The sequence below is a fragment of the Asterias rubens genome, chromosome 15, assembly GCF_902459465.1.
Source record: "Asterias rubens chromosome 15, eAstRub1.3, whole genome shotgun sequence".
In the NCBI taxonomy this organism is placed as follows: domain Eukaryota; kingdom Metazoa; phylum Echinodermata; class Asteroidea; order Forcipulatida; family Asteriidae; genus Asterias; species Asterias rubens.
In genome coordinates, this window is record NC_047076.1 from 4,456,394 (window position 1) to 4,470,169 (window position 13,776).

Below are 13,776 nucleotides of genomic sequence, written 5' to 3' on the forward strand. Positions count from 1 at the left end.
TGAATTCATTTGAAGTGTTGTGACAAAAATAATAGCTATAACTGAATTTGTGACATCTATTTTCTTAATACTCCAAGTTTTATAGTCGAGGCTGGTTTTCATGGCAATACTGTATTTTAAATGGATGTGTAGCCTATGGGATAACATAAGATTTTGTGAATTTTAGTATTTTTATATTATCACTAAAAAACACCAACAAATCGCCTGGTAAACACAAAACATAGTAGGCTGATTAACAAAAGGCTACCTTTTAAAAGGGGAAAAATAATTATAGTAGGTTATTGGAAAATATCTTGTTGATACCTTTGTCCCTCATAACTAACTTGGCCAAAATGATTAATACATTGAAATTTATAGAATTTAATTGTACTTGTGTATGATGAACATTTTTCTATTTTGCACTACACTGACCTGTGTTTTATCCACAGACTGGGTCTAAAATCATGGTTTTTGAGTGGGTTTTTTAATTATAAAAAATGATGCTAGGACTAAAAGAAAAAGACAAGGAATCAAATGAAAAATTATGCAATTTGTTAGTATTTATGAATTTAAAGTTTGAATTAACTGTATGTAAATTTTGAATGAACATTAAATCAAGTCGGAATGGAAATTGATGTTGAATTGTGGGATATTACAATTTGTTTTCCCATGTTAATTCTTGATGTATCAGCCTTCGAGCTGTTTTCATCGAATTGTTTTTTTTTTTTTTTTTACAATTTCAATCAATATTCTAACTAGCACGTGCAACTCAAAAATGTCGTCTGCAAAATAAAAAAGCGCGCCAAAAATCATAGCCTACATTTTCATTGGCGAAAAGTTTTAGGCTGCTTTCACTTTTTTGAAGCCAGCTAGCTGGTACGCGCTGAGGTTTACAAACGCGCATACATGCCCAATGCTATAATGTTCGTTTACCATTGACACAGTACATGCAGTGCATTCCAATCGGGCGTCCATACATTCATTACATACACGACCGTACACTCTGAACGAAAGTACACACGCGCACGAAAACCCAAAGCAGACGACACACTTGCTCAGTGCCTCTTAACTCTCTACCATAAATAGCTCTTTGCTCTCTACTCATATCTTTGGTATGTTTTAGTTAGTGAAACAAGGTCCTTTCTCTTTGGTGGTACTGACAGTACAGCATTTGCTGATTTGCCGGCAGTTTTAATGACTACAGTTCCTGTTTACACTTGGTATTTTTGAGTTGAACTTCATCATGTTCAAGATGATGGAAATAACACCAGAAGAGGTAGGGATTTTTTTCAATGAATTTACTTTTCATTTTTGTCAACGCATGCAGTGGTGGCGGTTTGTGCTACTGCAAAACAAGACAAGCGTACACTGTTCACTACAGCTGTTATTGTTTGTCATGTTTGACATTGATATATTGTTGAACTGAAGCAAATTTGTGCATGGTATTTAATCATTAATTCTCTTTTCTGTGGGCATGGTCACAATGGTGGGCATCATTCATTCATGATCATGATGTTGCTTAGCCCTGCCCTTGGCCTAACCATGCTAACAATGTAAATCACCATCTCCCTTTTTTGTATTAAACTAAAAGTACAATGTAGATGTCAGTCAGCACGGTCAGTGTCACTAGTCACAGAACATGCAGGACACTTAAAGGAACACGTTGCCTTGGATCGGACGAGTTGGTCTATAAAAAAGCATTTGTAACCGTTTTTTATAAAAAGCATAATGGTTGGAAAGATGTTTTAAAAGTAGAATACAATGATCCACACAAATTTGCCTCGAAATTGCGTGCCTTTCCTTTTACTGTGCGAACTAACACGGTCGGCCATTTGTGGGAGTCAACAAATTTACTCCCATAATAAATGGCCGACCGTGTTAGTCGACGAGGTAAAAAAATAATAGGAAAACCGTGCAATTTCGAGGCATGTTTGTGTGGATCATTGTATTTTACCAAATATCTTTCCACCCATATGCACTTTATAACAAACGGTTACAAAGACCAACTCGACCGATCCAAGGCAACGTGTTCCTTTAATATGCTACGGTTCTGCACATCAGCACAGGCTAGTGTAGTAATTATAGACCCCCATACTCCCATAGTAATTTTATTTATTCTAAAGAGGGGCCCAGGGCCAGGCAAAAGTAGAGCAGAGGGCCAATTTATTTGGCACAAGCAAATATCCCTCCTTGCAAAAAAGTCCTATCTAAACTAAGGAGAAAAAAATGCCTAATTAGAATCTTAAAGGACTGCTTTAAAAGCATGTTAAGTCAATATAAGGCCTAGCTAGGATAGATAAGTCAAGATAAGGCCTTAGGTACTTATTAATATTAGATTTTTCGTCACTTCTTTGTCGATTCATGAATAAGATTCCTATTTTCTAAGAAGGCACCCCCTTAACTTCTTAAGCCTATAGTTTCTCAAAGTCAAAGAAGGGTTAAGACTATAATGGCAACAGCTTTTTTAACAAAGGCTCTTTATATTCTAGATCACTGCTCTGCCTATAGACAATATTTTTGTGCGAGTTATTCACTGATCGAGAGGCGCTACCCTTCATAAAAAAAACCATAATAAATAAAAAAATAGGCCTATGTGCTAAGGATTAGTTTTTAATCTGTTGCAGGTGAAGGAGCTATCTTGGGTGCAATGTGAAGACGAAGCTTGTCTGAAATGGAGACGGATTGACCGGGAAGAGGTGACCAGCCTTGAGAACAAATCCTGGTTCTGCCATATGAACAGTGACCCAAAACACAACAGGTCAGTTGGTTGCTTACTTGCCTAAAGGCATTGGACACATTTGGTAATTTTCATAGACCAGTTTTCTCTCTTGGTGTATCCCAACATGCATAAATTAGAGCCAAGTAAGAAAAGAAGACAGTCAAGGAGATTCAGTTTTAGTGTGAGGAGAACCCCAGAGAACTATTCTAGGGAAAATCCATGCAGTCAAATAGGGACTGAAAACCCAATCCACAATTTACATGTAGTATTCGCGATGGGATTCGAACCAGTGTTCCAGCGGTGGAAGGCGAGGCACACCCCTACACCAACCTGACTGCATTATCAATCTATTGCTCAATCATTACACTTCCATGATCTTTCCTTTTTATCTTAGATGTGAGGACCCAGAGGAAGATCACAGGCGAACGATTCAGACAGCCAACAAATGTGGCTACCGTTACATCTTTAGTCAACTACCCAAAGGCTCCCTAGTCTGGGCTAAGATGACAGGTCATGTCAGGTCAGCTCTATACTTAATTATCTTTTTCAGTTACTTACTTATTTATTTACATACTTATTTTGCACCTGCGGCAAACAATTTGCTGCAATGCATCTTGGGAATTAAAAATTAGTTGCAACCAGTGTCAAAGTCGCAACTAGTTGAGGCACTACTAGTCGAGTAGTAAATTTCACTAGTCGCCCAGGCTTATTCCATTACGAGTATCAGGTCTGATGTTGAGCAATGACATAAAAACATGAATTTCCCTGTATACAGATGGCCAGCAATCTTATCGGAAGACCCGGCTACTGGAGACTATTCCGTTATCAATAATGAGACTGGGACGCCTACCGAGTATCACGTTGAGTTCCTTGGACAACCTCAACACTCCCACTGCTGGGTGCCAAGCGGAAATGTTGATGTCTACGGGTCCTCATGCTCTTACCCCAAGCCACAAAGGGTATGAGAAAATTACCAATTTATCTTCATAGGCACTAGACACATTTTGGTAATATTCAAAGACCACTATTTTCATGTGGTGTGTCCCAACATTTGCATGAAAAAAGCATGGTGAGAAATGACTTCCTCTAAAGTAAAGAGGTAATTTCTCACCCAAAATATTTGAATCTGAGAAAGACTTTCGGCCCGACGCCTTTCTCAGGCATTTGCGAGCACAACTGTTCAACAAGGGTTTTTTCTTTCATTATTCTCTTGCAGCTAAAACCAAAATTTATATTCTTTATCCCCGATGCAAATTTAACATCTATTAAATCTGGGTTACATACACAAACCTAATATCTTAGTATGTCCTTGTATTTTCAAGAGTATTTGAACAAATTCCTCCTTACTTCCTGTTTACCTGATCCTAAATCAATTAAGTTTTCAAATATTTTGTTTTATTTTATTTAAAGAGTACCAAACGAGGCAAGAAGTCCGTAGCCATGTCTGCATACATTTTGAAGAAGAGTGAGCAATACATCAAGAACTTACATGCATCTATGGATGAAGCTGAGCTCATTAAGTCTCTTAGTAATGAAGAGAGGTGGATAAAATGTGTCTTTCGTTATAAACCAAAGACGGAGGCAGCTGAACATCTCAACAAGCCAACAGGTAGCCTACATGTTAATGGTGTCGTCTAAACTTTGCAATATTTTTCAGATTGTTTAGAGAATACTTTTTTTTAAAGACCCCCCCCAAAAGTTGTAGTTACTGTGCATGAATATAGACGATGTGACCTACATGTATGTTTACATTCAAACCGACCTCTGTTGACAAAACACTGTATATGTCATGTTTCGCCGGGCAAAAAAGATGCGTAGTCATGGTAAGATTGCATACTTTCTAGCTGGCTGCCAAAACACAAAGGTTTTGCCCGGCGGTATGCGCGCAAATCATGTTATGATTTTTGAGTGATGTCAGAGGTCACATCGTCTGTATGTAGCGTGTCATTGCTGGCCGAGAGGTTTAGCGCACAGGACTGGAGCTCTGGTGCTTCTGATTGGCAGAGTTTGGGTTTGAGTTGTACTCATAGACCTTATCGCAAATACCAATGCGCAAGCGCAGACTGTTGAATGAGGTGCATTGTGGGATATATATGGATCAAATTTGGATACCAGCAAGACCACAATGCACCTAATTCCAAGCTTTACGCGCGCGCCCCGGTATTTGCGAAAAGGTCTATGCCACTTCTAAATTGTGTCCTTAGGGATTGTGTGTAATTGGAACCCACTGTTTGTTTTAGTCCTTTATAGTTGTACGTGTAGATATTTTATACCAAAAAACTAACTTGCAAAATTTTAATTTCAAAAAGTGGAGGAGTTTTTGAGATATGGAGTGGTTATCATGCAGGTAGAATAATCTGCAATTGGGATACACAGTGTAACATTAGTGCAAGGCTCTTGGATTATTGGATATATGCATATTGTTTTGTTCAGGTTATGAATTGCATATTTGTTTTGTTTTTTTTGAATATTTTGTGAACTAATTCAAATGACCCTACAGAGGAACAGAAAGAAAAACGGCCAACTCAACAAAATGATGTGGTTAACCCAGCAGTGAAGAAAAAGCGAGGAAGACCGCCGTCCAAACCTAAGGAAATCAGAGAATCCAAAACAACAGGCAAATCTACACATACAAAGAGACCGGTAAGAAAAAATTTTCTTCTGCAGAACTATCAAGGTCAAGTAAATGAAGACCCTCAAAACCACAGTTGGTTATTCTGATTGTCGCAACAGAAATAAGCCGAAATAAAAAAAAAAAAACTCATGGCAAACCAGAGATCGGAATCGTTATTTTTGTTTTTGGATATGACAGAATTTGGCCAATAGGCCAACATTTTGTTGTAAACATGTTGGATGTATTGAAAACAAAACGATGGAAATGAAGTTACTCTTCTTAGGGCCACTGATTTTCCGTTTCAGAAAAGTGCAAATTCCGTTTGGCAAAAACATGAATTCCGTTTCAGGCACAAAAAATTCCGTTTCATGTTTTTTTAATTAGATAAAAGGTTGTTTAATACCCAGGGACACACTTATAAAAAACAATTTGAGATAAGCTGCACTGTTGACTTCGTAAAATGTTCATTTCGACTTCTTAAAACCATAGATGTACCTCCCCTTAAAGGTTTGATATCGTTTGTAGATCAAAGTTTTTGGCCATGACATGAGACCCTACTCACTGTGAATGAAGATGTATGTAATATAGTTTACTAGCCCTGTAGAGGCTAGAATTTAAGGAATTCCCAATCTTTGTTTTCTTTTAACTGTTTGCGTTATTTTTTTGGCTACTGCAGAAGACGGTATCTTTCCCTCAGCATCCAGAGTTTCTGCATAAAGCATCTCATGAACCTTCACTGACATCTTCAGATGATGACTCCACTCCTCAATTAGTACCTGAGCTTATCACCACTAAAGAGGAGCGCCTTCAAGCTGATATCAAGGTATGGCTAATTCATTCAGGTAAAAAAAAAACATTTTAACGGCTTGATGTTTCGACCCTAGCACAAAATCACAAACCACAAACCAGTTAAGGAGGAGCACCTCTAAGCTGATATCAAGGTATGGGTAATTCATTCATTGTCAAATGTTTGTACTTGTAATTGTTTTCCTGACCAGGGTTTAGGTACTTTTTGTATGACACAAAACACAATGTTCACAGATTTCCATTTAATTTACGCAGGTTGAAGATAATGGTAGTAGAAACCTTCCCTTAAAATATTACTTGTGATGTGTTTTAGTTTTTGAGAATTGAGCAAAACAATTTCACAAAAATAATTTTGTCTCGGGAGAGTACAGAGTTGCTAAGTACAAAGTATTTACGCGACTCTCCTAAAAACAGTCTTTTAATATTTGAGTGAGAAATTACCTCTAACTCAAATACTCTGTTACTTCAGAAGGAGCCGTTTCTCACAATGTTTTATAATATCGACAGCTCTCCATATTACTTTTAGTATTGCCCGTTATCAAGTAAGTGTTTATGAAAACTTTTACAAATGAGTAACTACCAATAGTGTTTAGTGCCTTTAAAGACTAATTCCTGTTCCTGTATATTTATCCCTTCACCAGCTTCTAAGAAAGGCAGAGGAGAAGTTTGAACAACGGCTGCACAGATTTTCACAACGTCATGGGATACCAGTGAAAAACAGTAGGCCCAATTGGCAAGGGCGCCAGGTCAGTCCCTACCAGGTCTATATGGCAGTGCAGGAGCGAGGTGGCTACAATATGGTAAGCTACAGGTGTAGTCTTTTGCCCTTACATTATCAGGCTAACTTCTTTGTTGCCCCTTGTATTGGCCTTAGTGCCCATTCAAAAGTTTCCCCATAGACTTTCCCAAGGTTTTCCTTTGGAAGTGCCCTTTTTGCAAAGTGAAATTGGCCTTGCCCTCTCTAAAATGAAATTCCAGGCCTGCATTATGTCCCGTCCACTTAAACAACTGCCCTCTCAAGTGACATTGGACAGGTTCATATCAAACATAGCTTGAAAATAATTATCTGCTAAGCAGAAATGAGCAGGAGCCAGTCACATATTGTACATGCAACATGGTAGTTCAGCCTGTAACCAGTGGTAACCTTATTTTGGTAAGCATAATTTCTTTATGCTTAGCTACTTTTTATGCTTAAGCAGCTCTATGAAATTGGGCCCTGATCAACAAGCCACTACCCAGACTGCACAATTCGCAAACAATTTATAGTACAGCTCTCTCTTCGGCAGCACTTCTTTATACTTTTGTGATGTCAGACTTTTGGCTTCTGACTGACACCAATGCACAAAGATATTTACAAATTAGGTATCTAGACCGCCAACATAATGGCTAGATAGCTCAATTGGTAGAGCACTGGCATATTAATCCAGAGATCCCAGGTTTAAGTCCTGCTCTAGGCAATTTGTCATGCATCATTATACTCATACAAAAACAATATATTTTATGTGACTATTAATGTTGGTTTTTACCCATACACCGATGTGTGTTAGCACTGTATACTCAGTACTTTCCCGAGTCCTGTGAAATAAATATCACAGGCATGTTACTTGGGTGGGATTTGAACCCACGACCCTTGCTATTCTAGAGCAGTGTCTTACCAACTAGACTACCGAGGTTGGAGGTAGCTAGAGGCATCTCTTATAAACAATATATGAATTTATTACTTGTGTTAAACTCAAGGTTTGTGCCAACCGTGCCTGGGCTCAGGTCTACAAAGATGCCTGTGGAACAAGCTTGGGACCTCATGCATCAGTCAGTAGCGCAGTCAAAACATACTATATCAGGTGATGATTTCTCTACTTTTTGACCAAATAACCAATTTACATTTATCTAACAAATTGATTTCTCAAATCCACCACTACCCCACTGTCATTTTAAACTTGATACAATTTTCCTGGAAATACACGGAAAAACAGGGCTCAAACACTTTGAGAAACATCCAAAAGACCACAGGGCTTGCAGCTTAAAATGTTTATTAAACTAGAATTCTTGCCACGGCATTTTTTTATTATGATTCGGGGCAAGCTTTTGCGTAGTTGCATTTAAGCAGTGGCAAACACAATTCTGACTAAATGTCTATGAAACAATTGCACCGTCTGGGTTTTCTTATCTGGAAGTTGCTATACACAAAAGCTTGCTCCGAACCACTTGACATAGCAACTGCCTCTGTAGTCGGAAGAATTCACACTTAAGCAGTTACATGTGAGTAAGCAAGTCATTGTACCAGATCATTCAAAACTTGTAAATGACTTATTGGCCCTACAATCTACCATCGAGCAGGAGGTTTAACATATAATTTAACAAACTTTATTTCAGATACCTCCTTCCTTATGAACTGCATGAACTACGCTCAGTTGATGTCGATAAAACATTGAGATCATCTGAGACGGACCACAGAAAGCACGCCAAGAAACACCATAAGACTAAGAGTAAGAAACACACAAAGTATCCGAAGCAAGTCGCACAAATGTCTAAACAAGCCCCGTCAGTCACCACTAACCAGAAGTGCCTATCCAATCGACCAATCACCATGTCCTGTCAGCATAACAGACCAATAGTAGGGCTTGAGCGGACGTGTCAGCCTGTGATTGGACAAGCAGCTGTGACCTATCAACCAGTTGGTGGTCTTTATCAGCCAATGACAACCAAGAGTCAACATTGGTATCCAATAGCAGATGAGGAGAAATCTGAAAGGGCTCACATTGGTTCTCAGGGACAACCATGCTTAGCACCAACACCACATGGCTTCCAAAAAGGTACTGAACAGCGATACGTATCCATATATATTTTTTGTTACATCTCAAAGAGGCATCATTCTACAGCTTTCTGTACTGTGGTCAATTTGAATCCCTAATCATAACCGCCCCAGACAGTTTATTGGTGGGGAGAGCAGTCACCTGTAGATATAACTTCGGCTAGAAATGTGTAAACATAGGCGTGGCGCGCAAGCTTTCCACTTAGGAGCTTATTTACACAAACTAAAATAAATACACCTGTAATCAATGTACTATTATTCAACTATTAGTGCACGCGTGCATGTACACACAGGGGTTGAGCGCCGCAGGCATTTTGACACTTCCCAAAACGGAACATGAGTATGACAAGCTGGAAATTTACAACAAATTAAGGATAGATTTTCAAAAGTTTGTACGATTTTTTAAATTCATTAATAAAAATCAACAAGTGGTGACTCGGTCTTGAACGTTCTTTTAAAATATTGCAGGGTCGTGGCCGTGCAATCAGCTTGGTCCTTTAACATACGTTCAAGACCTCATACCACTCTTTTATTTCCTTATTTTTGTATAGATGCAGATGGTTCATCAGGAGGGTTTATTGACGTAGATTATTTACAGGAAGAGTCCAATCAAGCCTTGATAGAGCTGAAGGTTATGGAGGAGATGCTGAGTAGTCTGGATAATCAGGACGGCAAAAACAGTACCTCAGCTGGCCATGTGAAGACCTCTACTGGACTAGATCAACCTACTCATTACGGTAAGTACAGAGCCCAATTTCATAGAAAATATTGCTTAACAACTGTCTGCTAAGCAGAAATGAAAAGGACACCCTCAGGGAAGCTTCCGAAATACACAGACTGGATACTGTGCCACAGGATATTGGTCATTTCATTAGCAGTATTTGGCATACCATCCTACCACCCTCCTCCTCAGACAACCCAGTCTACTGACACGCCCCACAACACAGCCATGAGCCAACCAACCACAGGTCTCCTTTCAGGAGAACCAATCAGAGAATAGACTGACTCTACACTGAAACCTCTCAACCCCTTTAAATAAGCACAATTCAGTCTCCTAAAGATGACTAGATCAAGCTAGTCAAAACGTTGAGACCAATTTAAGAACTCACTCTGCCGACTGTGGTCTCAAGGAGATAAGATTTTCATAAGTAGGATTGGAAACTCTGCATGGTGAACGTTTGACCAGGAGAGGTAACACCATGTGGAAATCTCTCTTTAAGTAGTGTAATTGGTTCTGAAAAGAACCGGTGGTTAACGACTCTACGTTTTGATAAGTATGCTCTGACCGTCTTCATATTTTCATATTTTCATATTTTCATATCACAATCTTTTTCATTCAGACACGCAGGCTTATCCCAGTCCACTGTCAAGCAGTAAGCCAGTTTGTCTAGAGTTCTATTCCAATCCATATGACGAGGAGTTTATGCTGATCAATCAATCCACTAGCAGGGTAAGAAATGGATAGATGCGTTTAAAGGTACTCGACACTATCGGTAATTACTCAAAATAATTGTTAGCATAAAAACTTATTTGGTAACAAAATGGCTCCATCTGAAGTAAACGTAGTTGGTGAGAGAGGTAATTTCTCACACTCAAATAATAAAAGACTTCAGCCCTGAAGCCTTTTATTATTTGACAGACATCTGACAGCACACACATTTGTGCAACAAGGGTGTGTTTTTGAATGTTAACTTTTTGTTTTACTTACCAGGGGCCACCGATCGACAGTTCCCGCCAAGTTCCAGAAATTTCTCATTTTAACAACACGGAGAGTACCAATGCTACCAGTAACTGCCACAGGAAACAGATTGCCCATGGGGGAGAACAGTCTCTCCTGCCTCAACAAGATGCCGCCTATAGTAACATCCTTCTTGACTTGGATGCAGTTGGACACGAGATTGACCGCTTAAACGAGGAGCTTCATGAAGACTTTCTGGATATCTGAAGATGAACTTTTGTGATATAGCAACGTTTTGGGCATCAGTTCTGCAAAACAATCCTTAAAGGCACTGGACACTAATTACTCCAATAAAAAATACTCAACATTTGAATTTGAGAAAATTAACCATCAAAAACGTTTCTCAGATTGGGTATTCCAATTACAAATTATTTTTCCTGCAGGGACTGAAACACTATCTCAAAAATGCTATCACCTCTAGAAATTAAATTTTCACAGGTTAGTTTGATTGAATACAACTACATTTATAAAGGATTGAAAGAATCAAACAGTTCCAAAAAACCAAAGGTATTCGTTCCCTTTAGTATATATAATTGAAAACCATTTTTACCTGTAAGGTTATACTTAGGTTCTCCGTCCAATTCTGTCAAAAATTGCAAGAACACATAACATCACAGTATGTATAAAGAATACATTACATATTGTGAACTTTTTCTTCATGTAGTACTGTATTTACTGCAACAATTCTAAGTTTTATTTAAAAGTTCAATTGTTTTAAACCTTTTCAGTTTTATAAAAAAGTTCTACTATCCTAACAATAAATCATTTATGATTACTTATTGATATTTATTTTTGAAAATAATACAAACAACAAAAATATAAAGAAGTTATAAGTATTTAATTCTTAATATATAATTGGAAAGATTGTATAATATATGATTTTTAGCCACCTGTATAAAAGTTCTTCGATTAAAAAGCAATGAGAGATACTCAAATGCAAAATAAATTGTCTGCGCTTCAGTGATTCCTTTTTCCATTGGAGATAGCAAAGGTATTAAGAACACAGGAAAGCCAAAATAATGGCTGACATTGCATTGGTGTTTGTTTGACATGATCAAACAAAATATTTTATGCTTAAAATATGACATGGTTATTGAGGAAAATTCAACGTGTGAAGCTAAAATTCAGGATTTGCAAATGGAATTTGAGCTTCATTTGTTGTAAACCTCAACATGCCACAAAACACGCTGCATTATGTACTTCTTGGGGTACGTTTTGGTGGTTGAAACCAATAACTGTTTCAGTTGAATTGGCCATTGGTTAATCGCTTTGGCCAAAGACCGAAACAGTTATTGGTTTCAGCCGCCAAATTGCACCCTTGCATTGAGTTGTAATACTAATAAAAATAACCTGAGATTTATAAGGGATAAATGATTTCCACAAAATGATCAACCGCGCATGACATTAACTAGTATTTAAAACAGTACGTAAAAAGTAATGAAAAAGTACCTAACACTAAAAAATCAACAATTACGATTTGTCACAATAATCTACATTTTCAAATGAATTTTTCAAAGAACAATTAATGTTAACTCTATCAAAGAAAGGTGTCTTTTTACACACGATTTTTGAAGCTGATACATGTAGAAAACAAAAAGAGTAAAAACATGAGTGCCCTGTTGTACTGCTTGCATTGCGTTGTCACATTAATCAACATTTTCAATTTCATCAATGTTAAAGTAAGGGTGAACATTTGGCAATTACCAAGAAAATATTTGTGTTATTTCTATCCAAAAGATTATAATACTTGTAGAAAAGATGGTAACGACAGGAAGCTTCTTGCAAAAGTTATTCCGTCTGAAATGCCCCCGATGATGAGAAATCAATAAAAACATTTGAATCTGGCAAACTATACCCAATCCTACATGGACTGTACAAGGGGTAACCTTGTTTCAGCCCTAGGAGTAGGTGGCAATGGCCTCTGGAAAAAATAATTGTAGCCCACACCTTGAAGTGGCCTTCAGGCCTTGTGTGTCTGGCAACTTGCATAAAAAAATATAAAAAAATGATTCATGCATGAATTGTTTCTCAGATTTCTGAGGGTTGGTATCCATTCACAAATGCTGCGCCCATATGATTCGGTTGGTACCTGCTTTAAAGCCATTATACACTTTCGATACAGAAAAAAAAGAAAAAGTTCACAGATTTACAAATAATTTACAGGGTTTACAGAAGGTAATGGTGAAAGACTTCTCTTGAAATATTATTCCATGAAATGCTTTACTTTTTGAGAAAACATTAAAACAATATCAATTCTCGATAGCGAGAATTACGGATTTATTTCAAACACATGTCATGACACAGCGAAATGTGCAGAAACAAGAGTGGGTTTTCCCGTTATTTTCTCCCGACTCCGATGACCGATTGAGCCTAAATTTTCACAGGTTTGTTATTTTATATAGAAGTTGTGATACACGAAGTGTTGGACTTGGACAATACTGTTTACCGAAAGTGTATAATGGCTTAAAACTCACTAAGCGTGGATGGATTCGGAATATGTTTGTGTGAAAATACTGTGAAAAATCCTCCTAACAAGGTTTTTTAATTTGTTACCCTGCACCACTTAAACAATTAAATCCCCAAACCAAGTACTGTATACAGTCCTTTGCGTGTTGAAGAACAAACGCTAGTTATCAAATTTGTCAACTCCCCATCATTACTTGGCAGCGGTAAACACTTTAGACCTGGGCCCACTTTCATATAGCTGCTGAAGCAAAGAAATGTTGCTAAAAGATTTCTGCTCAGCAGAAATGAGCAGGATACCAGTCACAAATTGTACATGTGACATGGTAGTTTGGCTGGTAACCTTATTATGGTAAGCATAATTCTGTTGTGCTTGGCTACTTTTTGTGCTTAACCCTTTTAGAGACTATTCACTTCTGAATAATCATCACAAAATGCATAGATATGATCAAATTTTGTCAGTAAAAATGTCAATCAGAAGTAAAATGAAAAAGTAGTTTTGTTTAGAAATTGGGATACAATGTTGACATACTACATTGGAAAATTTAATATCCGGATATGACCTTTACTTTGACCTCTTTATGTGACCAGAAGTAGGCCGTTTGTGGCCCACTTGACGTCTTGATACAAGTCGCTTATTGCCG

General features: G+C 37.8%; 1 protein-coding gene across 2 annotated transcripts; it reads left to right on the forward strand.

Annotated features, from left to right (window-relative positions):
* The first annotated feature begins 990 nt into the window (after window positions 1-990).
* LOC117300310 (histone-lysine N-methyltransferase NSD2-like) lies at window positions 991-10,957 on the forward strand. Of its 2 annotated transcripts, none has more exons than XR_004520156.1 (13): window positions 991-1,255; window positions 2,604-2,737; window positions 3,093-3,218; window positions 3,474-3,657; window positions 4,109-4,307; window positions 5,199-5,341; window positions 5,989-6,135; window positions 6,761-6,919; window positions 7,857-7,960; window positions 8,493-8,932; window positions 9,483-9,668; window positions 10,280-10,381; window positions 10,643-10,724. XR_004520156.1 is itself a non-coding variant. In XM_033784054.1 (13 exons), the coding sequence occupies exons 1-13, from the start codon at window positions 1,223-1,225 to the stop codon at window positions 10,874-10,876; spliced, it is 2,199 nt and encodes a 732-aa protein (XP_033639945.1). In that variant the 5' UTR covers window positions 991-1,222; the 3' UTR covers window positions 10,877-10,957. The 2 variants fall into 2 exon arrangements, 1 of the variants encoding a protein (XP_033639945.1); XM_033784054.1 differs by having other exon boundaries at window positions 10,272-10,381; window positions 10,643-10,957.
* Window positions 10,958-13,776: the final 2,819 nt, after the last annotated feature.

Excerpts from the sequence above, each read along its gene's own strand:
- LOC117300310 (XM_033784054.1), top strand. The coding sequence starts at position 1,223 with ATGTTCAAGATGATGGAAATAACACCAGAAGAG. Across the intron at positions 2,738-3,092 it reads AGTGACCCAAAACACAACAG|ATGTGAGGACCCAGAGGAAG; the intron begins GTCAGTTGGTTG and ends TTTTTATCTTAG. Across the intron at positions 6,136-6,760 it reads GCCTTCAAGCTGATATCAAG|CTTCTAAGAAAGGCAGAGGA; the intron begins GTATGGCTAATT and ends TCCCTTCACCAG.